This window comes from Bos taurus, chromosome 29 (assembly GCF_002263795.3).
Source record: "Bos taurus isolate L1 Dominette 01449 registration number 42190680 breed Hereford chromosome 29, ARS-UCD2.0, whole genome shotgun sequence".
Lineage (NCBI taxonomy): Eukaryota > Metazoa > Chordata > Mammalia > Artiodactyla > Bovidae > Bos > Bos taurus.
Genome location: NC_037356.1, coordinates 45039587 through 45061921, shown reverse-complemented (window position 1 = coordinate 45061921; position 22335 = coordinate 45039587). Strand labels below are relative to the sequence as shown.

The 22335-nt window shown below is 55.5% G+C and overlaps 1 protein-coding gene across 1 annotated transcript; it reads right to left on the bottom strand.

Annotated features, from left to right (window-relative positions):
• Positions 1-12586: 12586 nt before the first annotated feature.
• Positions 12587-22003, bottom strand: RHOD (ras homolog family member D). Its single transcript, NM_001192338.3, has 5 exons — positions 21866-22003; positions 17146-17233; positions 16186-16295; positions 13678-13812; positions 12587-13164 (listed from the first exon to the last, which is right to left on the bottom strand). The coding sequence occupies exons 1-5, from the start codon at positions 21995-21997 to the stop codon at positions 12997-12999; spliced, it is 633 nt and encodes a 210-aa protein (NP_001179267.1). The 5' UTR covers positions 21998-22003; the 3' UTR covers positions 12587-12996.
• Positions 22004-22335: the final 332 nt, after the last annotated feature.

The following is a 22335-nucleotide window of genomic DNA, read 5'->3' as shown; positions in this document are numbered from 1 at the left end:
AAGGATAACTTTATTGCATTGCCAGGCAAAGGATGACACAGTGGGCTCATGCCCTTTAAATATCCCCACTTGGGGAAGATAGTGACAAGTTTTATAGAAATTGTTCTAAGAGGGTGTGATCAGCTCCTGGACACTCTTCTGATGGCTTGGTGGTGAGGTCAGCAGGAGTCCGCATTTTCAACCTTCAGATCCACCTGGTTGGGATCTACATCCTTGTGGGCAGTTAGTCAGTTCGGTTGCTCAGTCGTGTCCGACTCTTTGGAACCCCATGGACAGCAGCACGCCAGGCTTCCCTGTTGTTCACCAACTCCTGGAGCTTGCTCAAACTCATGTCCATTGAATCAGTGATGCCATCCAACCATCTCATCTTCTGTCATCCCCTTCTCCTCCCGCCTTCAATCCTTCCCAGCATCAGGGTCTTTTCCAATGAGTCAGTTCTCCGCATCAGGTGGCCAAAGTATTGGAGCTTTAGTTTGAGCATCAGTCCTTCCAATGAATATTCAGGACTGATTTCCTTTAGGATTGACGGGTTGGATCTCCTTGCAGTCCAAGGGACTCTCAAGGGTCTTCTCTAACACCACAGTTCAAAAGCATCAGTTCTTTGGCACTCAGCTTTCTTTATGGTCCAACTCTCAAATCCATACATGATTACTGGAAAAAACATAGCTTTGACTAGATGGACTTGGTCAGCAAAGTAATGTCTCTGCTTTTGAATATGCTGTCTAGGTTGATCATAGCTTTTCTTCCAAAGAACAAGCGTCTTTTAATTTCATGGCTGCAGTCACCATCTGCAGTGATTTTGGAGCCCAAGGAAATGAAGTCTTTCACTATTTTCCACTGTTTCCCCATCTATTTGCCATGATGTGATGGGACCAGATGTCGTGATCTTCATTTTTTAAATGTTGAGTTTTAAGACAGCTTTTTCACTTTCCTCTTTCACTTTCATCAAGAGGCTTTTTAGTTCCTCTTCCCTTCCTGCCTTAAGGTTGTGTCATCTACATACTTGTGGGCAGTATATCATCATTAATCATTAACTTCTCCCATCCCTTCTTGACCTTTTGGCTAAAATCAAGTGTAATATGAAGGCTTTCCAGGTTGCACAATGGTAAAGAACCCGCCTGCCAATGCAGGAGATGCAAGAAAGGCAGGTTTGATCTCTGGGTTGGGACGATTCCCCTGGAGTGGGGAATGGGAACCTACTTCAGTATTCTTGCCTGAAAAATTTCAAGGACAGAGGAGCCTGGTGGGCTACAGTCCTTGGGGTCGAAAAGACTTGGACTTGACTGAGCATACACATACCTGGAGGGGGTTTCAGTATCTGCAAAATAGCTCAAAGACATTGTTGTGTGTATCCTTTGATGCAGAAACAAGATCTTACCCCAAGGCTGCTCTTGACTGTTTCTACCCCAACCCCTCCCTTCCCTGATTAACAACTGCTTGGATCTGCCCATCAGAACTCAGGGAAGGTCATGGAGGCTGAATGAAGGCTGTTCCCTATAATCAAAGACATGGGGGACACAGAAAGGTCCTGTGCCCAGGAGCCCCACAGGGCCCTCCACAGTGTCATAAGCTCTGCAGCAGAGCTGCCCTCTGGGTTGGCTCTGGCCTGCAAGATGCCAATAATGATGTCACTAATCACACCCACTGGGCTCATCTGCTGCACAGTCACTAGGCTGGGAGTTATGACCCCTTCCAACCTGTGAGCCAGCAATGGTATTACCACTGCCCCTTCACAGAAGAGGAAGCCCAGGCATCACCCATTTAGTTAGTCACTGTTACTAATCTTGATCTGACAATGAATCAATGTATCTGAAACCAAGAGTGTCATAGAATAATCCAGAAAGAGTTCGTTGACTGATTCCTGGATCCCCGTTAACAATTCTGAATAAAAACCTCGCTAGCACTTTGATGGAACAGAGCTTCAGTCTGAGGAGTCACCCCAGTCCTTCAGGAAGACCTGTGTCCTGTTGGTACTGTGTGATCTTGGGCAGGTGTCCTCACTTCTCTTCCTTATTAGCACACTGGGGTGTGTGCATGGGTGTGTGGGGAGTGGTTCAGAGCCCTTGATTGATTAACTGCTGTCGTTCAGTCCATCAGTCATGTCCAACTCTTGGCGACCCCATGGACTGCAGCACGCCAGGCTTCCCTGTCCTTCACCATCTCTTTGAGCTTGCTCAAACTCATGCCCATTGAGTCAGTGATGCCATCCAACCATCTCATCCTCTGTCTTCCCCTTCTCCTCCTGCCTTCAATCTTTCCTAGCATCAGGTCTTTTCTCATGAGCTGGCTCTTGGCCACATCAGGTGGCCAAAGTATTGGAGCTTCAGTTTCAGTATCAGTCCTTCCAATGAATATTCAGGGTTGGTTTCCTTTAGGATTGATTGGTTTGATCTCCTCGCTGTCCAAGGGACTCTCAAGAGTCTTCTCCAACACCACAGTTCAAAAGCATCAATTCTTCAGCCCTCAGCCTTCTTTACAGTCCAACTCTTACATCCATACATGACTACTGGAAAAGCTATGGCTTTGACTATACAGACTTTGATTGGCAAAGTGATGTCTCTGTTTTTTAATATGCTATCTAGGTTTGTCATAGCTTTTCTTTCAAGGAGCAAGTGTCTTTTAATTATGTGGCTGCAGTCATTGTTCGCAGTGATTTTGTAGCCCAAGAAAATAAAATCGGTCACTGCTTTCATTTCTTCCCCTTCTATTTGCCATTAAGTGATAGAACTGGATGCCATGACCTTAGTTTTCTGATTGTTGAGTTTTAAGCCAGCTTTTTAATGCTCCTCTTTCACTTTCATCAAGAGGCTCTTTGGTTCCTCTTCACTTTCTGCCATTAGAGTGGTAGCATCTGCCTATCTGAGGTTGTTGATGTTTTTCCTGGCACTCTTGGTTCCAGCTTGTGATTCATTCAGCTTGGCATTTAGCATGGTGTACTCTGCACAAAATAAGCAGGGTGACAATTTACAGCCTTGACTTATTCATTTCCCAGTTTTGAACCAGTCCTTCACATGACTTAACGCCTTCAGCTAGGAGGGGATCCGGAAGAAGAGAGTCAGCAACTCCACTGTCTTTCCTCAGTGCTGTCCCACCCCCTCACAGTGTCTGGGTCTCCTTGTGGGCTGGTTCTCCAGCAGGAAGGACCCCAGGAGGACCCCAGTTCCTCTGGATTCTCCCCTTCCCTCCTCCTCTGGCCAGCCCCCAGGCTGTTCTGACTGCAGAGGTGGGGAGGGCATGCCCCCACCTCCTGACTCACAGCACCTTACTTTCTGGCAGCACTCCCTTGTGCTACCTTGGCATTCTTAAGGATTTTAAAAAGATATTTATTGATTGATTTGGTTGCTCTGGGTCTTGGTTGCAGAATGCCAGATCTTCGATCTTTATTTCACCATGAGGGATCTAGTTCCCTGACCAGAGGATCAAACCTGGTCTCCCTGCTTTGGGAGTGTGGAGTCTTAGTCACTGTACCAACAGGGAAGTCCCAACATTATTAAGTATTTTAATCATCTCCTGAACTATAAATTCTGGGTTGGGATCAGGGGTGAGGAGGGCAGACAGGAGACCCCTCAGTTCCAAGCCGCCTCCCCAGGGGTATCACAGAGGAGATTAAATGGGGCTGGGTTACATGTCCCCATGGGAAACACGTTGCTTCGATCTCACTCCAGCGCATGCACTCAACTATAATCCTGTGAGCAGGATCGGAATTTGAATCCTAGGTTCCGACCCTAGAACCATGACAGACTCCAGACAGCATCACTTTCATTCTAGTTCTGCTCAGATTGGCCAAATGCTCAAGTCACATGGCCTGTCTGAGCTTATCTTTTCTTCACTGAAATGTTAGGATCCGTCCTGTTCGGTGGGCGGTGGCTGGAGGGAGCGGTGTGCCCCGAGGCAGGAGCGGATGAAAGGTAGCTCTCCGCACCTGGCCTGCCCTGCGGACTAGTCTCCTCTCCCTGGGCCCTGCTGCCCTCTGCTGGTCGAGGTCCAGCTGCCTGGCCAGTGCCCAAGGGGTGGTAAGGAGCCAGGGCTGGGAGTTCCCATTCTATCCTGCCCCGTGTCCAAGTGCCCAGCTCTGCCACTCACTGCTGTGGGTCCCTCTTTCCAACTTCCTGAAAGTGTTTCCTCAGCTGCAAAGCGTGGGCTTGGAAGTGCTGACCGGGGGAGGACGTGCGGTATGTCACGTACAGCGCCTGGCCAGACAGGACTCTGTGATGCTGATCTGGTGGGCAGACAGGAGCAGGAGTTCCAGAACAACAGTGCAGCAGAGGCGTGGGTGCAAGAGGTGAGCTCTAGTGTCTTTCGTTCATTGATGCCCCACCCCCGCCCTGGAATCCCCAGCTCCCTTCCTGTTTATCTCAATGGCAGGTGCACTCTGCTCGGCAAACTTGGGACACTCCCCTCCCCTGCTGCTTGTGTCCACACTAGAGTTCCCGTATCCCGCTCACTCCCTCACCCTCCTCTTGGTGTGCAATGGCTGGAACGGGGCCTCAGGTAGTAGACAACCAGTATTTCCTAATCCAGAAAAGCTATGACAAACCTAGACAGCGTATTCAAAAGCAGAGACATCCATTTGCTGACAAAGGTCCATAGAGTCAAAACCATGGTTTTTCCAGTAATGTATGGATGTGAGAGTTGGACCATATGGAAGGCTGAGTGCCAAAGAATTGATGCTTTTGTATTGTGGTGCTAGAGAAGACACTTGAGAGTCCCTTGGACTGCAAGGAGATCAAACCAGTCAATCCTAAAGGAAATCAACCCTGAGTATTCATTGGAAGGACTGATACTGATGCTGAAGCTCCAGTACTTTGGGCACCTGATGTGAAGAGCTGACTCATTGGAAAAGACCCTGATGCTGGGAAAGATTGAGGGCAAGAGAAAGGGGCGGCAGAGGATGAGATGGTTGGATGGATGGCATCATCAACTACTCAACAGACATAAGTTCGAGCCAACTCTGTGAGATAGTGAAGGAGAGGGAAGCCTGGTGTGCCACAGGTCGCAAAGATGGAACAGGACTTTGCAACTGAACAGCAACAATCCAACACATGGAGCGTGTGCTCTGCCCTCAGTCCTGGACCAGGCTCAGTGTCCCCTCAGCAAACAGGAGCCAAGGAGGAAATTCTAACCTATCTTCGGGGCTCCCCTCCTAGGGTCCAGCCTGCCCTGCCGAGAGCCGTCTGCCGCGTACACCACGTCCACTCCCCTCTGAGGCTGCCTGTCCTTGGCATCAGGATCCCTCTCAGGCCTGGGATCACATTGAGAAGAGGGGACAGACACCCATCTAACACTTCCATGCTTGCCCCTGCTTTACAGCCTCTGCAACAATGTTGTATAGCAAATAACCCCCATGAGTGCGTGCTAAGTCGCTTCAGTTGTGTCTGACTCTTCGTGACGTCATGGATGGTAGTCCACCAGGCTCCTCTGTCCACGGGTGGGTTTTCATTTCTTTCTCCAGGGGATCTTCCCAACCCAGGGGTTGAACCCATGTCTGTCATGTCCCCTGCGTTGGCAGGCAGATTCTTTACCACGAGTGCCACCGATCACTCTAGTTAGTAGTTAACACTGACTACTGAGTGAGTAGGCAATAGCTGAGCGACTTCACTTTCACTTTTCACTTTCCTGCATTGGAGAAGGAAATGGCAACCCACTCCAGTGTTCTTGCCTGGAGAATCCCAGGGACAGAGGAGCCTAGTGGGCTGCTGTCTATGGGGTCGCACAGAGTCGGACACAACTGAAGCGACTTAGCAGCAGCAGCAGCAACATTAACTCATATAATCCACCTCCCGGCGGGAGGACCTCCTCTGCCCTTCATTTTGTTCTTCACTTGTCTAGTCGTGTCTGATTCTGTGGGACCCCATGGACTGCAGATGGCAGCTGGCCCTGTCCTTCACTATCTCCCGGAGTTTGCATAAACTCCTTTTACAGATAAGGAAACTGACACAGAGACAGCCCTGGTGACTCCTCCAAGGTCACAGAACTGGTAAATCACAGAATCAGAATTGAAAACAAGGGAAATCCCTGGCTTTCCACAATCTGACCGATTTATCAGAGGCATGGAGCTTGGAGATCAAGCCCAGGAATGTAGGGTGGGTGGTCAGCTCTTCCACTCTGCTTTGGATCTCTCTGCCCCTCTGTCTGGTCTCAGGCTCTGTTGGAGCCCTAGCTAGTGGCTTCGGGGTGACTCCCGGGGAACTGTGAGTTTTCGATCCTCCAAAGGAGGGGCCCCCAAGAGCAGGAGGCAGGAGAGAGCAAAGAGGGTGGCCTGAAGTGGCTGATCAGCCAGCCACCAACCCCCTCCCACGCCTAGATGTGGGGCCCCGGGGGCGTGTCTTGGGGGGGAGCGGAGAGTAAAGCTACGTGACTCAGAGAGTGTGCCCCACCCTCCCTGCCCAGGGATGCCAGGGAGTGGCCCCTCCCGGGGAATATGACTTGGGGTCCCCACCCCTTCCCCTCGCCTTCCCGGCAGACACCCCCAAGGCTGGGTGGAGGCAGGGTAGAAAAATGAAGACACTTGATTGTCTATGGCTCCTGGCCCCAGCTGGCCTCCGGGCTGCACCTTCCCCAGGCTCCCACTCGTCTGGCCGCGCCCACCCTGCCAGGTGGGTTGGGAGGAATTGAAAGCCTGGCTTGATGGGTGAGGAGGAGAAAGAGGCGGACAACCCACAACAACAACCCCGGCTCCAGGGATGCCCCGCACCCTGCCTCCACCCCGGGACCCCTGAGATGGCTGGCGGGCTGAAGCTAGAAACCAGCCGCCCGATGGTTCCCACCTCTGGTGGTTCCCACCTCTGGCAGCCGCGCAGGTGTCTCAAGCTGAGGGTGAGGCCTGCATTCTTCCCTAGCTCTCAGCATCCCCACCCTCCCCATGGTCCACCCTCCTGGCAGCCATGGCTTCCCAGCCCAAAAGTCCCCCGGCCTTGACTTGTGGTGGCTTGTTCCTCGTGTCTGGGTGTCTGCAGCTGCCCAACTGGGTCCTGCTCCCGCCTCCGCCCTCCTGGCCACCCTGCCTGGTCCCGCCACCAACTGCAGGATCCTAAGGCATCCAATATGGCCTCTCCCACTGCATGGGGAATGAAGACCCAGTTCCTTCACCCAGGGGCCCATGCACAGACAGCACACGCTCTGGTGTGCAGGCGGGTTCGTTTGAGTGCAGTGAAGCAGGAGCCGGGAAGCCAGCAGGTCCACCGGTGTTCTGCAGAAGGTGGCCTCTGAGCCGGACTCTGAAGGATCTGGGGGTAGAGGGGGGCTTGGAACAAGCAGTGACCGGGAAGAAGGGTGGGCCAGGGTGGGGAAAGCGCTCCAGCAGGAGACTTCGAGGCTGGGCCAGCTATCGGGGTGCGACTGGAGCATCAGGTGTGCTAGGCATAAGGTGGGGAGGGTGGGCTTCGGTCGGGTGCAAGCAACCTCCCACGTCCCCACCTGGGAAGTTAGACCTCCTCTGGGCAGGGGTGTGCAGAAGGCTCAAGCGACTGGATCCGTGCTTTGGAAGGTGTGTGGTGGTGAGGAGGATGAAGGAGGCTGAGAGCCTGGAGGCTGGGAGACGGGAGAGGTCCAGGCAGGAGCAGCTGAGGTCCCGAAGTGGGGCATTGCTTCGCGGCATCCGTCCATTCATTCATCATAGATTTCTTCAGTGCTTCCTCTATGTGAGCGCTGGTGTTTTTTACTTTTTTTGAAGTTTCTTGGCTGTCGCTGGGTCTTTGTTGCCGCGGGAGGGCTTCTTGGGGGTCTCTCATTGCAGGGTGCAGGCTTAGTTACAGGCTTAGGATCTTGAGGGCTTCCGAGGTGGTGCTAGTGGTAAAGAACCTGCCTGCCAAGGGAGGAGACAAGAGACGTGGGTTTGATCCTTGGGTGGGGAAGATCCCCTGGAGGAGGGCATGGCAACCCACTCCAATATTTGCACCTGGAAAATCCCCATGGGCAGAGAAGCCTGGTAGGCTCACAGTCCATAGGGTTAAAGAGATTTGGACATGACTGAAGCGACTTAACACACACACAAACACGTGGGATCTTAGTTCACTGACCAGGGATAGAATTCACGTCCCCTGCACTGGAAGGTGGATTCTTAACCACCTGACCTCCAGCAAAGTCTCCTTGTAAGGCATTGTTTGAGGCACTGCATTGTGCTGAGTCGTTCAGTCGTGTCCAGCTCTTTGCGACACCATGGATTGTAACCTGCCAGGCTCCTCTGAACCGTGAACTTCCTGATGTGCAAGCTGGTTTTAGAAAAGGCAGAGGAACCAGAGATCAAATTGCCAACATCCGCTGGATCATGGAAAAAGCAAGAGAGTTCCAGAAAAACATCTACTTATGGTTTATTGACTATGCCAAAGCCTTTGACTGTGTGGATCACAATAAACTGTGGAAAATTCTGAAAGAGATGGGAATACCAGAACACCTGACCTGCCTCTTGAGAAATTTGTATGCAGGTCAGGAAGCAACAGTTAGAACTGGACATGGAACAACAGACTGGTTCCAAATAGGAAAAGGAATATGTCAAGGCTGTATATTGTCACCCTGTTTATTTAACTTATATGCAGAGTACATCATGAGAAACGCTGGGCTGGAGGAAGCACAGGCTGGAATCAAGATTTCCGGGAGAAATATCAATAACCTCAGATATGCAGATGACACCACCCTTATGGCAGAAAGTGAAGAGGAACTACAAAGCCTCTTGATAAAAGTGAAAGTGGAGAGTGAAAAAGTTGGCTTAAAGCTCAACATTCAGAAAACGAAGATCATGGCATCCCGTCCCACCACTTCATGGGAAATAGATGGGGAAACAATGGAAACAGTGTCAGACTTTATTTTTCTGGGCTCCAAAATCACTGCAGATGGTGACTGCAGCCATGAAATGAAAAGACGCTTACTCCTTGGAAGGAAAGTTATGACCAACCTAGGTAGCATATTCGAAAGCAGAGACATTACTTTGCCAACAAAGGTCCAGACGTCTAGTCAAGGCTATGGTTTTTCCTGTGGTCATGTATGGATGTGAGAGTTGGACTGTGAAGAAGGCGGAGCGCAGAAGAATTGATGCTTTTGAACTGTGATGTTGGAGAAGACTCTTGAAGAGTCCCTTGGACTGCAAGGAGATCCAACCAGTCCATTCTGAAGGAGATCAGCCCTGGGATTTCTTTGGAAGGAATGATGCTAAAGCTGAAACTCCAATACTTTGGCCACCTCATGCAAAGAGTTGACTCACTGGAAAAGACACTGATGCTGGGAGAGATTGGGGGCAAGAGGAGAAGGGGACGACAGAGGATGAGACGGCTGGATGGTATCACTGACTTGATGGATGTGAGTCTCAGTGAACTCCGGGAATTGGTGTTGGACAGGGAGGCCTGGCGTGCTGCGATTCATGGGGTTGCAAAGAGTCGGACACGACTGAGCGACTGATCTGATCTGAGGCTCCTCTGTCCATGGAGTTCTCCAGGCAAGAATACTGGAATGGGTTGCCATGCCCTCCTTCAGGGGATCTTCCCAACCCAGGGATTGAGCCCATGCATTGCAGGTAGATTCGGTACCATCTGAGTCAGCAGGGAAGCCCATTGGAGGCACAGAGGATCCCAACAAATCCAGCCTGTGCTCTCAAGGAGCTGGCAATTCAGTGAGAGACCCGATTGCATCAGTGACGAGCTCTCCAAGAACACAAGGGAGTGCAACCCAGGGTAGGGGGCTGGGGTCTGGCTGGAGAGAAGTGGGTGTATGAGCTCTGGACCAAACTGCTCCCTGGCAGGGACCCTCCTCCCCAGTGGCTCCATCAGACCAGGCACGTGCCCTCTCCCCTCTCTCATCAGGCCAGGAATGTGCCCGCTCCCCCCCTCTCATCAGGCCAGGTACGTGCCCACTCCCCACTCTCATCAGACCAGGCACGTGCCCGCTCCCCCCTCTCATTAGGCCAGGAACGTGCCTGCTCCCCCCCCCATCAGGCCAGGTACGTGCCCACTCCCCCCTTTCATCAGGCCAGGCATGTGCCTGCTCCCCGCTTTCATCAGGCCAGGCATGTGCCCGCTCCCCGCTTTCATCAGGCCAGGCACGTGCCCGCTCCCTACTCTGTGTGGTGTGGCCCCAGGAGCCCTTCCCCTGCCTCTGCACACCTGTGGCTCTCCCACCTCCTTGACCCCATTCTGCTTCCGCTCTGCCTACGGAAAGCAGTTCTTCCCAGACCTTGGCCTCCCAGCCCATGTCCTGGGCGAAGTGCAGCAATGGTCTGAGATGAACTTCAGTCCTCTTCTGGCCATGTGACCCTTTTCTTCAGGAAACCTCAACGTTTGAAGGCCTTCCACTGATTGGATGAGGCCCACACAGGTTATGCAAAGTAATCTATTTTACTCAAAATCTACTAATTGAAAAGTAATCACATTGAATAAATACCTTCACAGCCTCTAGACTGGCATTTGACCCAACAACCGAGCCCTGTTAACCTCATCAAGTGGACATTTAAATTTTTGCTTTCTGGGTGCACCGAGCAACATTCGAGATCTTCATCCCCTGACAAGGGGTCACGCCCGGGACCACAGCAGTGAAAGCGCCGAGTCCTAACCACTGGACTGCCAGGGAAGTCCCAACACTGATTATTTAAAACGTTTTTTAAATTGTATTAATTTTCGACTGTGCTGGGTGTTGGTCATTGCTCAGAGTGAATCTCTACGCTGGGTCTTAGCTGTGGCCTGAGGGGTCTATTCTCCTGACCAGAGATCGAACCCAGGCCCCTGCATTGCGAGCGCTGAGTCTTATCCACTGGGCCACCAAGGACGTCCTAACAAGGCAGAATTTATTCTTCCTATTTATCAGGTGAGAAGGTTGACTCTCCAGGACCAAGCCCATCAGTCCATCATCTTCTTTTTAATACTCTCAGCCTCCTTGTCCTGAGTCTCTTGTCTGCCTTGTAAAACTTCACACAGCATCTGATGGACTCTCAAGGGACCACGAGGCACTCATTGCCTCCATGCTCACTGGGCAGTCTCTCTTTCCAGGGAAGTGCCTTCTCTCTCTTGGTAGCTTCCCAACCACCCTGCATGCTGGAGTTAAGATGGCATTGCACACAGACTTGGCTTTAAGGGCACAAACTGTGGGTTCCCTGTTACACCCATAGTTCTTGTCATGGTGCTGGGTACCTCATAGAGCTCCCTGGACACCAGGCTGTTGAAGGCATGGATGATGGAGCCTCTGGTTATCCGAGGGAGGGAGCATGATCCAGACATCTTGTTCAGTATCTCACTGTCCCGTAAAGAATATACTGGGCAGCCCCGCCCTACTCCACAGGATCAGTCCATGTTTCCTCATTCCTCCTTTATTCCTGGCACTGTGCTAGGCATCTGACAAGCATTTTGCCACTTCACCCCCACAGCAACCCTCTAGGGTGGGCAGGATGCTCTCTGGCTGCCAGATGGAATTGTTAAGGCTGGAGGAGTGTCACGCTTATAAAATCACCTGGCTCTGGAAAATGACGGAACTAGGATTCGAACCCAGATCTGAGACTGACTCCAGAGACAGAGCACTCTGCCCGTCTGCAATGCCAAGGGGCCAAGCCACATCCCCAAGAAAGGGATGAGGGAGACAGACAGCCTTCTTCAGGGATGCCCAGGTCTGGTGCAAAAAGTCAGTGTGACAAGCTTCTTTGCAAAATAACTACCAAGGGTTGCAGGGACTCACATTTCGGGAAATCAGAAATGTGCGAGCTGGGCTTAGCTCACTGGGTTGGGGAGGGCAGGAAGGGGAGAAGAGAAAGAACATTCTGGGCTGGAGTGGGCTTGGGGGAGGAGCAACCAGGCCAGAAATCTAGGCCAGGAAGTTGTTTCCCACCCCTGAGCAGCTTATGTTAAGACCCTGGAGTAGAGCCTGTAATCCAGGTGGGGTTTTCTGAGCAGATCCCTAACATCACTCCCCCTGTCTCAGCTCAGCTCTGTAACCTGAGCCAGGAGCCCTCACCTGGAGGAAGCAGTCCCACCCCTGGAGCTGTTTCTAATGAAACTGAGCGGGTGGGTGTTAGTGGCTGGTTCTGTGTGGGTGGACCGCACACAATCAGTCAAAGGTCTTAGAAGGTCTTAAGAGAAGAGACTGAGGTTTCCCAAGGAAGAAGGAATTCTGCCTCAGGTCAGCAACACAGAAACCCTGCCTGAAATTTCCAGCCTGCTGCCCTTCAGAATTCAGACTCAGGACAGCAACATCCAACATCGACCTCCAACCTGTCCTACAGGTTTCGGACTTGTCAGTCCTCAAAATTGTGTTTTTAAGCCGATTCCTTAAAATCACTCTCTGAATATATATCCCATTGGTTCTGTTTCTCTGGAGAACTCTGTACAATATTATAGACTGTACTATGTACATTACACCCATGGAATAATATCTATTGTATTTATCATAAATAAAAGCGATACTTGTGAACCTTTTGTGAGCACCCTCTGTGTGCCAGGCACCCGCCTCTTTCCCAGGCAAGAGGCCCAGGTAACTTGCCCAAGGTCCTAAAGTGATAGCCTGGTTTGGATCCAGGTAGTCATACTGGACCCAGTGCCTACACAGGGTGTGCTTTTATCCCACATGGAACACGTGTGTAAAGGCATTTCAAAACAAGAGGCATGACGCAACGGACAAGTGATGTCATCTGAACGTGTTTACCGCTGGGATGGGCAGGGTGAAGGGCGGGGGAGGTGGTACAGCCCTAAGAAGAGCCACAAGGTGGCGCCAGGGCACACAGGCGGCTCCAGGATGTGTGGTCCAGGGCTGGGAGATGGGAGTGAGTCAGGGGTCTCCAGGACCAGCCCTCCGTAGGACTGGTGAGCCTGGGACCCCCCTTCCTCAGGCCTCAGACGGGTTTTGCTGCAATCCAGGATCCCAGCCCCAGGGTCAGGGGGGCTGGCCTCAGGGGTGCCCATCTGTTTGAGGTACAGTTCGGTGGTCACAGCCTGGGGACTGGGTCCGGCCCAGCCAACTGGGCAGAAGGTCAGCAACCAGCTCCTTCCTGTGCTGCCAGGGCAGTCGGGCGGGGAGGGCCCCAGGCCCTCAGGTCACCACACAAAAGCTCCGGGTGATCCGCCTCCAGAAGTTGCGACCGCGGCTGCTGAGGGCCACCTCGGCTGCCTCCTGGAAGACGGCGTGGACGTTCTCCTGGAGCAGAGCCGAGCATTCGAGGTAGGCCACGGCGCCCACGGCCCGCGCCATCTCCTGGCCCTAGCAGAGAGTGAGACAGGGCTGCTGTCAGCTGGCCACTGCCGGGGGCCTCGCGTCCAGCCACCCCCTCCCCCACCGGGCCCCTTGCCACCCCAGACGTGCTCTCCTAGGGCGCCCTCAGCTCCTGCCCCCTGGCCTGACCAAGCACCCTGATGGGTTCACACAGTTTCCTGCCTCAGTTCTCGGCCAGGTCTCTGCCTCTCCAGGTACCAACTAATTACCTTCCCAGCCTGACCCAGGCGTGCCACAGAGAGGGGCCTGCAGACTAAAGAGTTGGAGGGGTCCCCCTGGCTGTGAAGTAGAGGGGCAGGACCATCTGATGTGCACTCCACTTGCTCTCCATCCTCACTGGAAACTTCCAAGCCTGGCAGTTCTTGACCACGTCTGCTTCCCAAACACCCCCCACCCTGCTCCACATCCTGTGTGTGCTGAGAGGCTGGGCCAGAGTGGCATCCTCCCAGGGGTGCCCTCTCCTGCCCCCCACCCCACCCCACCCTAGGCTGCGTCTCCTACCCTGTGGTAGGTCACAGGTTCCAACCCGTTTTTCCGCAGCTTCTTCACCAGCATCTTGTCCTTGCGCAGGTCGGTCTTGCAGCCCACGACGATGATGGGCACCTCCTTGCAGAAGTGATTCACCTCTGGGTACCACTGGGGGGAGAGGGGTGGTGAGGACACGTGTGTGAGCCATCAGGGGAGTGGGCTGCTGTCCTGAACTCCAGGTAAACTCTGACAACGATACTTAGCACAGCCAGCTTAGGGAGTACTCTTGGCGCTAGTGGTAATGCAGTGCCGATGCAGGAGACATGGGTTCAATCCCTGGGTCAGGGAAGATCCTCTGAAGAAGGAAATGGCAACCTGCTCCAGTATTCTTGCCTGGAGAATTCCATGGACAGAGGACACTGGCGGGTTACAGTCCATGGGGCTGCAAAGAGTCAGACATTACTGAGCGACTGAGCAAGGGAACAACTCACTGGCACTAAGAAGACAAGGTACTCCAAGCCAGGCTAAGACTTTACACATAATGAGCACACGAAGCCCCTGTCTCTGTGAGGCAAGTTCTATCATCAGTCCCACTGCACAGATGCACTCACTGAGGCGCAGAGAGGCTCTGTAACTTGGCCTTGGTCACAAGACCGGAAGTGTTAGAATTTGAACCCAGAGGTTAGCGCCCAGAGCCCTGTCCCCACCTACTCTAGAATCCTACCTCTGCAAGGTAAGGGGTCCCAGGACCGTCTCCCCAGTGGGGCAACATTCATAAATAAATAGTGAGGCTCTAAAACTAAAGCAGCTCACGAAATGCTTGCAGCAGCTGTTGGCCTTTCGGAGGGGGCACTCCTGTCCTGCCAGCTGCTCTCTGGAATGCGAGGCCTCACGGCTGGGTTATTTTAGTCTGGACTATAACCCAGGAGCCTGGAACCAGCAGCGCACGCCAGCTCAGTTTCGGGGAAAACCAGCATCAAACTGTCTGGCTTCTGGAGACATATGGGGCCTGTGTGGGGTCCCAGCGACCCTCCCATCCGCAAAACTGCCCTTGACAAGGGTCTTCTCTCTGACGCTGCTTTGCTAAGTCCAACAGGGCATCTCATCAGACCTCGTCCTAGCTAAGCCCTGGCATCAGCGATCATTCCATCCTCCGAAAGCTGGTTGGCATGGTGCCCCGGGGCCCCACACTCCTGGTTGTCCTCAGGTCTCCAGGTGACAGCTCCCCTCCGCCTCCCACCCCCAATCCACAGCTCTTCCCCACCAGCAGCTCCTAAATGGATCTGCCCAGCCCTGTCCTCTCTCAGGAACCGCAGACTCAGACTTCTGCCTGCCCCTCCACCGGGATGTCCAAGGGGCCTCCACTGCCCACCTCCCTGCCCTCAGCCTGCTCCTCCTCGTCTTGGGAAACGGCAAGTCTACCTTCCAGGCGCTCTGAGCAAATGTCTCTCTCCCACCCATGTCCAATCCATCTGCAAACCCTGGTGGTTTGGTTCTACCTTCCAGATTCGGTACCCACTCACCTCTCACCATCCCCTCTGCCGGTACCCTGGTCCCAGCCTTGGTGCCTAGAAGAGTCCTGGCACATAGAGGTACCTTCCAAATGCATACCAGTCTGAATGGAGCAGACTGGTTCAAGTCCCAGGGTTACCACATTAATAGATGCGTATCTTGGAGCAAGGGCCCCGGTCTGGGAACGATAGTATCTGCTCCGTAAATTGTTTGTTTTTGTTTTTTTCCACTTTCTGGTTATACTGTGGGGTATGCAGGATCTAAGTTCCCCAACCAGGGATTGAACCTGCGCCCTCTGCAGTAGAAGTGCAGAGTGTTAATCACTAGACCACCAGGGAAGCTCCTCTATAACATTTCTAGGTTAGCTAAGTAAGTATGTCAGTGCCCAGAACTGTACCTGCCCGTATTAAGTCCTCAGTAAACACTGCCATCGTTGTGGTTATTGTTACTACAGCTGTCACTGGTTGTGCTCTGACGGACCCTGGAGCACGCCCTTCACACACGCCTGGAGGCGCTGGCGGTAGGAGCTGCTGGCTGGAACAGAGGAACTCCAGGGACCATGTCCCCACCACCTGTGAGCAGCCCTGGGGACCTCTACCATGATCAGCGGATGTCCTGGGCGGCCACTGGGAGCCAGCGGCCACGTTGCGGGAGGCTGGCAGTTCCTGTGACCTCGGACAGGCCGGGGCTGGGGAGAGGCAGGGGTCTCTGGGTCGCCCTGCATCCTTAGGCAGAGTCATGGTGGAAAGGCCTCAGCATTCTGAGTCTGCAGCATGGGCAGGCAGGAAGTACTGGATGGGGAGTCAGAGTCTCGTCCAGACCCTGCCACCAGATCCCTGTGGGACCTTGGGTAAGCCGCTCTGGACCTCCGTTTCCCCACGGTTACGCCAAACACATTGGACCACACATCATCCAGGGCCTGCCAGGTTCTGACAGTCAGCTGGGTCCAGGGCAGGGGCGGAGCGGAGTGGCCTGGCTATGGGGCTTTGCCTCCCTGTCCATCCCCACCTCCACCCCGCTGCCACCTACCCGGTTAGAGATGTTGTCGAAGCTGTGTGGACTGGTGACATCAAAGCAGAGGAGCAGGACGCTGGCATCAGGGTAGAACAGGGGCCGCAGGCGGTCATAGTCCACTTGCCCTGGTAGGGTGGGGGGCGGTCACTCCCTCCAGATCTCCTGCCCACTGTCAGCACGTCCCCAACATCAGAGAGGTCACCCCAACCAAGACCAGGGGAGGGTGTGAGCTGAGCGGGTGAACTAGACCAGGGCCTAGTTCCGTGCCTCAGAGTCCAGCCCGTGAATGATCCCCTTGGGGCCGTGTCCCCCTGGCCGGCCTGTGGGATGTGCCAGCCCCCGCCTGGGTGAGACCACTTGCTGAGAGAGCCCTGCTCTGGCAGGAGTAGGGGGTTTCTGAGGCCCCCACTCAGAAACCTGTTTTGCCCTAGGCTTGGGGGAGCTGGGGGATGAGAAGAAAGAGGCAGGCGGGACCTGGGCCAAGATGTCACAGCCCAACAAGGTAAGGGGGTTGTGGGATTCCCTGAGTTTGGCTTTGAATTCTTTTTTTTTTTTTTGACCTGTGGGATCTTAGTTCCCTGACCAGGGATCAAACCCAGGCCCTGCAGTGGAAGGCACAGTCGTTAACTACTGGCCTGCCAGGGAAGTCTCCTAGCTTTGAGTTCTGATGTACTTGACTCTGAACCTTCTTGTGGGCAAGGTCAGGAGGCTGGGGGTCAGAAGTCAAGGTCGAACAATCTTATAGGAGCTAAAGCCAGGGTGGAACGCTCAGGAGGCCAGAAACAGTCTGCCTCTTGAGAGCCAAGAGTTCCGCCTCGTCTCCAGGACCCCGTTGGCTGCTCTGGGTCAGGGGACTACAGTGAGGAGGGTTCAGGCCGACACCTGTCCCCTGGAGACTGCTCGGCCTCCCTGGTTCAGAAGGAAGGGGGTGGGGTCCCTCCTCCCACCCTGCCCCTCCCCCAGCCCTGCACCCACCTGCCGTGTCCCAGATTTGGAGGTGGATGGGTTTGCCCTTCACCTGCAGATTCACGCCGAGCCGCTCAAACACCGTGGGGGTGTAGCTCTGGGGAAGAAGGGGTTGGGGGTGGTTAAGAGGGCAGCTTCTGAAGGGCGGTGGTCCTGGCAACCAGGTCAGAGCCCACGAATGCGCGCGGCACAGCCCCTTTGGCAGTCAGCAGAGCGGATGGTTTCTGGGAGGGAGCTGGCTGGTGCTGTTGCGGCCACTTTGCAGCTGTGTGCCCCCTGCCCCGTCGAGGCACTGAACCTCCCTGGGCCCCTCCGAGACTGTAGAGTGGGTCTCCTGGAGCACCCACCGCAGGTGCTGCTGTAAGGAGCTTCACATGGAGCCCCGAGCCCAGGGCCTGGTACAGACTAACATTCTACAGGTGCCAGGACCGCTATTTTTATCTTTGTCCTCATCCAGACTGTCCCATTTCTGAGCCTTCCTTCCTGCTGTCCCCGCCTCCTAGAATGACATTAACCTACGTTTGTTCATTCACTTATTCATTCATTCATTCACGAGCACCTTCTCCGGGTCTGATTTTGGACATTCAGGAACAAGTAATAGAGACTCACTGCTTAGCCTGGGGAGCTCCTAGCTTTCGGGGGTGGGGGAGTCCCCTCTTTTGCCTCTCAACCTCTCATAATCCAACCAGGATGCTCCCATTTCTGTCTCTCTTACCTGCCCTGCCTGGCCCCAGGTGGAGGTCACCCGGCCAGGGGCCCCTCCACCCCAGGCCCGCTAAGCCTGAGCTCGCCCCCTCTCCACAAAGGCCAGATGAGTGGGAGCAGGAGGGGCTTTTACACAAGTGCAGGAAGGAAGAGGGGAGCTTGTGCAGAGGGGAGCCGAGCAACAGGGGGCAGGTTTTCACACCACAAGCCCTTTGCACCAAGTGGCATGCTGGCCCCCTTGCCTTCTGGGTAGCCAAGTCTTGCCCCCTTGCTCAGGGCTGGGCAGTGGGACCATAGCCCGGGGGGACCCTGTTTTTCCCTCTTCCCATGCCAGGCGGGGCCCCCACCTGCCCGTGACTCAGGAGGACTTCAAGGCTGCCTGCGTGCTGGTCCTCTGAGTCAGGGCCTGGCCACTGGGAAGGGCAGTCCCTTAGCAGAGGGTCAGCAACGTCCTTCAAGGGCACTTAGGAAGCGGCGGTGGGGAGGGTGGGGAGAAAGGTGGGTCACAGAGCAGGCAACCAGGCAGGATGGAGAAGTCAAGGATGGCCCTGGGGTCAGCCACCCTGGACTCTAGTCACTGGCACTTCCTCTACTCAGATTAGGGCTGCCCCCTCCTTCCCATGCCCCCTCCTTGCCCCCTCCTCTCAGGCCTGGTAGGGGACAGTGTGACATGTGCCATGGTGGCTATGAGTGCTGGCTTTCTTTTTTTTTTGGCTGTGCCACACAGCATGTAGGATCTTAGTTCCCCAACGAGGGATCGAACCTGCACCTCCTGTGATGGAAGAGTAGAGTCTTAACCACTGGACCACGAGAGAAGTCCAAGGAGCACAGGCTTTGGAATGAGATGCACCTGGCTTAGGACGGGCTCTAGCACTCACTGTGTGACCTTGGGCCAGTGCCCTCGCTGGTTAAAGGAGGCGAGTATCTGTATGTGACAGCGAAGGCCGGCTGGCAGGCGAGGTCAAACGCCCACCGCTTAGGAAACTGGGCGCCAGGGGCAGCATCCACCCCTCCAGGAGGTGCCCCTTCCCCAGCCCCTCCCCAGCCTGTCACCGTGGAGGTGCTGACATCTGTAGAGCTCCCAGCTGGGCTGCCCACCGTGGCAGGACCCCTCCTGATCTGAGGCGCAGGGCGACCTGCCGTGAAGTTCTTGGGAGCCACGCTTCTGGACTCTGCAAGTGTCTGTGGAGATAACACCGTCACCCACATTCTCGAGGGATCTGCTCTGCGAGGCTCTTTACCTGCACCATCTCTGATCCTGGTAACCTTAGAAAGTCGACACTATCCCCATTTTCTCTTTTTTGGCCTCACTCCACACGTGGGATCTTAGTTCCTTGACCAAGGATTGAACCTGCGTCTCCCGCAGTGACAGCGTGTGGTTCTAACCACTGGACCGCCAGGGAAGTTCCCCTCACCGCATTTTCCTGTTGAAGACACTGAGGCCCAGAGAGGGGAAGTGACTGGCCCATGGTAACATACTAGACAGATGGCTGAGGATGGGGCCAGGTCTCTCAGGCTCCAGGAGCTAGGCTCTGACCCTCCTCACCTGTCTCTCCTGAGGTCACCCACTCTAGCCCCTGGCACCAGAGCTGAGCAGGAAAGCCCCATTCACGGAGTGGGACTGGGTTCTCCCCTCTGGAATGTCATCCCGCAGACTCCATCGACACCTTCTGTCTTGTTCTTTGGACCCCCCCAGGCAGGGTCACTCTCTGCCTGCAGGACCAATAAGCACCTAATCTTATCTGCGCCGTCCTCCTGCAGAAAGACAGGGCTGGACCCAGCTAGACCAGGGCAGATGACTCATGCTTGGGTCTGACCGCACAGCGCTCACAGACAGACAGATGGACCATGATAGCATGGGAGACACAGCTCCAGAGAGGAGACCCAGGAGTTTCCCCGGGGAAGCACACTCATGGGAGTCCCTGCCGGGGGCCAGGAAGAACTCGGCTGGCCCTGGAAGGTCAGCTGGCGTGCCCTGCCCTGTTCCACCCTGACCCTGCTGTGGGGGCCCTGGGCTTCTGGCCCTGCGGTTGTGGTTGTTGCCCTAAGTGTCAGGGGCCAGTGCCCGGCTAGGAGTCCCCCTGCCTCGGGAGCTTTCTCTCTACTCTCCAGCCCTGAACTCAAGGTCAGGCCACAGCCAGACAAGGCTCACTGAAGCCCTCCAGACCCCTGAAGCCCTCCAGATCCCAGCCTGCTCTTCACTGCAGGCAGGAGGCCTGGCATGTGGGATCCCAAGTCTCCTAGCTGTTGGCTCCCCGGGCTTGCAGGGCTGTCAAGAGGAGGCGTCCAAGGCCAGGACAGGAGGAGGCTGCTCTGGCTCGCAAAGCTCTGGGCTGCGGAGGATATCCTGGTCACGGCCAGGAAGACCTGGGTTCTAGGCCAGGGCTCTCACAGGCGGGCCCTGTGCCCCGAGGCCAGACTCTTCTCTCCGGCCACTGTCTTTCCAGCTATAAACTGAAGGCCTTTTCCGCTCTCAGATCTTGTGCTTCTTTAAATGAAGTGTCTCTCTTGTGCCTGGAGGCAGACGGGTCCCTGGGAATGCGGGTCTCCAAACGGGAGGACCGGTGGCAGGCCGGCCCCCTGGTGACAGGCGTGTGCTCCCTTTCCCTGGCTATCCCGAGTGTCCTTCACCCTTCAACACACACTTCGTTCACATCAGCCAGAAACGCCTATTTCCACACTGCAGCCTCTGCAGTCGGGATGGGTCTCACCCTTGAGGATGTCTCAGAGCCCAGGACAGTGGCAATGAGGTACCCCCACCCCCTCACCCCCATCCATCCAGGCCCCTCTCACAGGCCCCTTTCCCAGGCCTCAGGTCGCCCAGCTTCTCTGTGGAGCTCCCCGCAACTCTGCCATAATTGTTGGGTTTGGGTTCTCACAGGCAGCATCTGGGGGCCCGGAAACACATCCCTCCCCCCAACTAAAAAAAAAAAGTGAGTGGCCAAAGGACATGACGTCAGCTCCCAAAACCACAAAGCAAGAGTTGGCTTGATGCTGCCACAGTGGAAAGAAAGGCTGACTCCGTTAGCAGGCCCGGTCTCCCCAGCCTCCCCCATCCAACTCCCACCCCCCCCCTCCCGTCCCCCCGGGTCGGAGGGTGCAGGGATCCACTGGAGGGGGCGGTGGTGCTGCAAGGGGACCCATGGGCTCCAGGGGAACTGGGCTGAGGGGGCGCACAGTGGGTGGGTCTCACCCTGCCCTGGGGCTGACAAATCCGCCTGGACAGGCAGTGGGCATGCTGGTGGGGGAAAGACAGTCCACGTGCCCAGGCATCGACGACATGCCAGGTACCACCCGGGGCCATGTCTTAGCCTTGCCTTAATGCTACCTCACCACCACCCTTGGGTCTCTCCACCCAGGGAGGTCTCATGAGGGATCGGAGGCTCACAGAGGCTGAGCAAGGCACGGTGGCCCCCAGCTGGGGGAGACTGAGGTGCCAACCCAGCTGTCTGACGAGGTGGTTGTGTTCTGACCCTCTAAGGCTGAGCCCACAGGACAGCCATCGTAGGGGCAAGAGCTGGGTGAAGACGTGATGTCTCCCAAGAAGAACGTTTGCCACTTTTCAGTGGGTCCTTCCTGCTGCAGCTCAGCCCCTGACTTGTGTGAACTCACTCATCGCTGCGACCCTGAGAGCTGGGCACCACAGCTATTCCTATTATGCAGTTGAGCCAACAGGCACAGAGAGGGTAAGGGGCCTGCCTGAGGGCACACAGCTGTGAGTCCCGAAGCCAGGATTTGAAGCCAGGAGATCTAGCTTCACCACCCTAGAGTGGTCAGTCCTCTTAGCCAAGGGGTGCCACCGAGGGTTCTCTTAGGACCCACAACGTCCCCAGGCCGCCCAAGTCATTCCCCCGGCACACCTCCCCCGGGTAGGTGCCGTTCTTGGCACTTTACAGACGATGCCACTGAGTCACTCCTGGGGGCACGGTGAGAGCTGCCTTGGACCCCAGGCTCTGCGGGGAGGCAGGATGGGCGCCTGTCCCTCCCTCCTCGGGGGGCAGGAGGCGCCGGGGGCCGCACTCACCTCGGGGAAGGCCCCCTCCGCGAAGACCATCAGCAGTGACGTCTTCCCGCAGCCGCCGTCGCCCACGAGGACCACCTTGACCGACCGCGCGCCGCCCGGCGCCTCCTCGCTCGGGGCCTGGGCCGCCTTCATCGCGGGGCGCGGAGGGACGGAGGGAGGGAGGGAGGCAGGGCCGGGGCGCGCGGAGCGGCGGCCGCGGGGCTGGCGGGGCAGGAATGTGGAAGGGGCGGGGCGGCGGGAGGAAGTGCGGGCGGCGGGCGGCCCAGGTGAGGGGCCGGCCGGGCACATTCCGCGGCCCTGCCCCTGCTGTCCCACGGCCCGGGACCCAGGCGGCCCGAGACAAACTCTTCTTGAATCTCTGCTCTGTGGGGCCCTCAGGGTGCAGGAAGTGGAGGACCCAGATCGGCCTAGGTCCCTCAGGAGCGCACCCCGGTCTGATGCGGAGAAGACTCGTAGTTGGGCAGTGACCC